The sequence below is a fragment of the Egretta garzetta genome, unplaced genomic scaffold (assembly GCF_000687185.1).
Source record: "Egretta garzetta isolate BGI_Z169 unplaced genomic scaffold, ASM68718v1 scaffold884, whole genome shotgun sequence".
Lineage (NCBI taxonomy): Eukaryota > Metazoa > Chordata > Aves > Pelecaniformes > Ardeidae > Egretta > Egretta garzetta.
Window position 1 is genome coordinate 23,328 of NW_009259330.1, and position 702 is coordinate 24,029.

The 702-nt window shown below is 61.4% G+C and overlaps 1 protein-coding gene across 1 annotated transcript in view; it reads right to left on the bottom strand.

Annotated features, from left to right (window-relative positions):
• PNPO (pyridoxamine 5'-phosphate oxidase) overlaps positions 1 to 702 on the bottom strand; it is a 3,889-nt gene continuing 3,187 nt past the window's right edge. Inside the window, exon 4 of the mRNA XM_035892357.1 lies at positions 1 to 687. Coding sequence (XP_035748250.1) covers positions 503 to 687 — 185 coding nt within the window. The 3' untranslated portion in view covers positions 1 to 502. The remainder of the gene's footprint in view (positions 688 to 702) is intronic.

Sequence of the window (702 nt, forward strand, 5' to 3'; positions counted from 1 at the left end):
CCACCCCGCCAGCCACGAACACCAGTGACACGGTGGTGACATCAAAGCTGCAATTAAGTTATTGCACAGACTGGGGACATTAAAGCCACGATTCAAGAAACTATTGCCCAGACGGAGCACATTGCACGATTCCAGCTAAAACACAAGGCACGAGCGGTGACAGCGGCAGGCCATGGGTAGGGGGTTCGCTGGGGTCTGTCCCAGTCCCACCACAATAATTAACATGATTAATTAACAACCAGCAGCACTGGGAGCAGGAAGCAGATGGTCTCTGGGACCCACCCGCGGCTCTTGCCCACCCCAGGGAGAGGCGAAGGGTGACAAGGGTCTCTGGGGCTGGACCAGAGCCCCTCGCCAGCACCCCTGGAGCTCAGCACGTGTCTCCCAGCGGAGGGCAGAGCGAGGTCAGCCCCGTTCCCTGGGGCACGATGGGTACAGGCAGGCAGGTTTGGCACAGGCGACACTCCCGATCGGGCAAACGTGGCCGCAGATGCCGGCAGCCTCATGGTGAGAAGCGCTCGAAGACCCATTCACCTTCTCCCCGGTGCGTCATGTCTCCCAGGGGGGCCGAGCTGTCCCGCAGGCGTCGGAAGACGATGCGGTCATGCAGGCGGTTGGTTTGGCCCTGCCAGAACTCCACCACATCTGGCCGCAGGATGTAGCCCCCCCTGGCAATGAAACAGGGGGCTTTAAGGGGGCCCC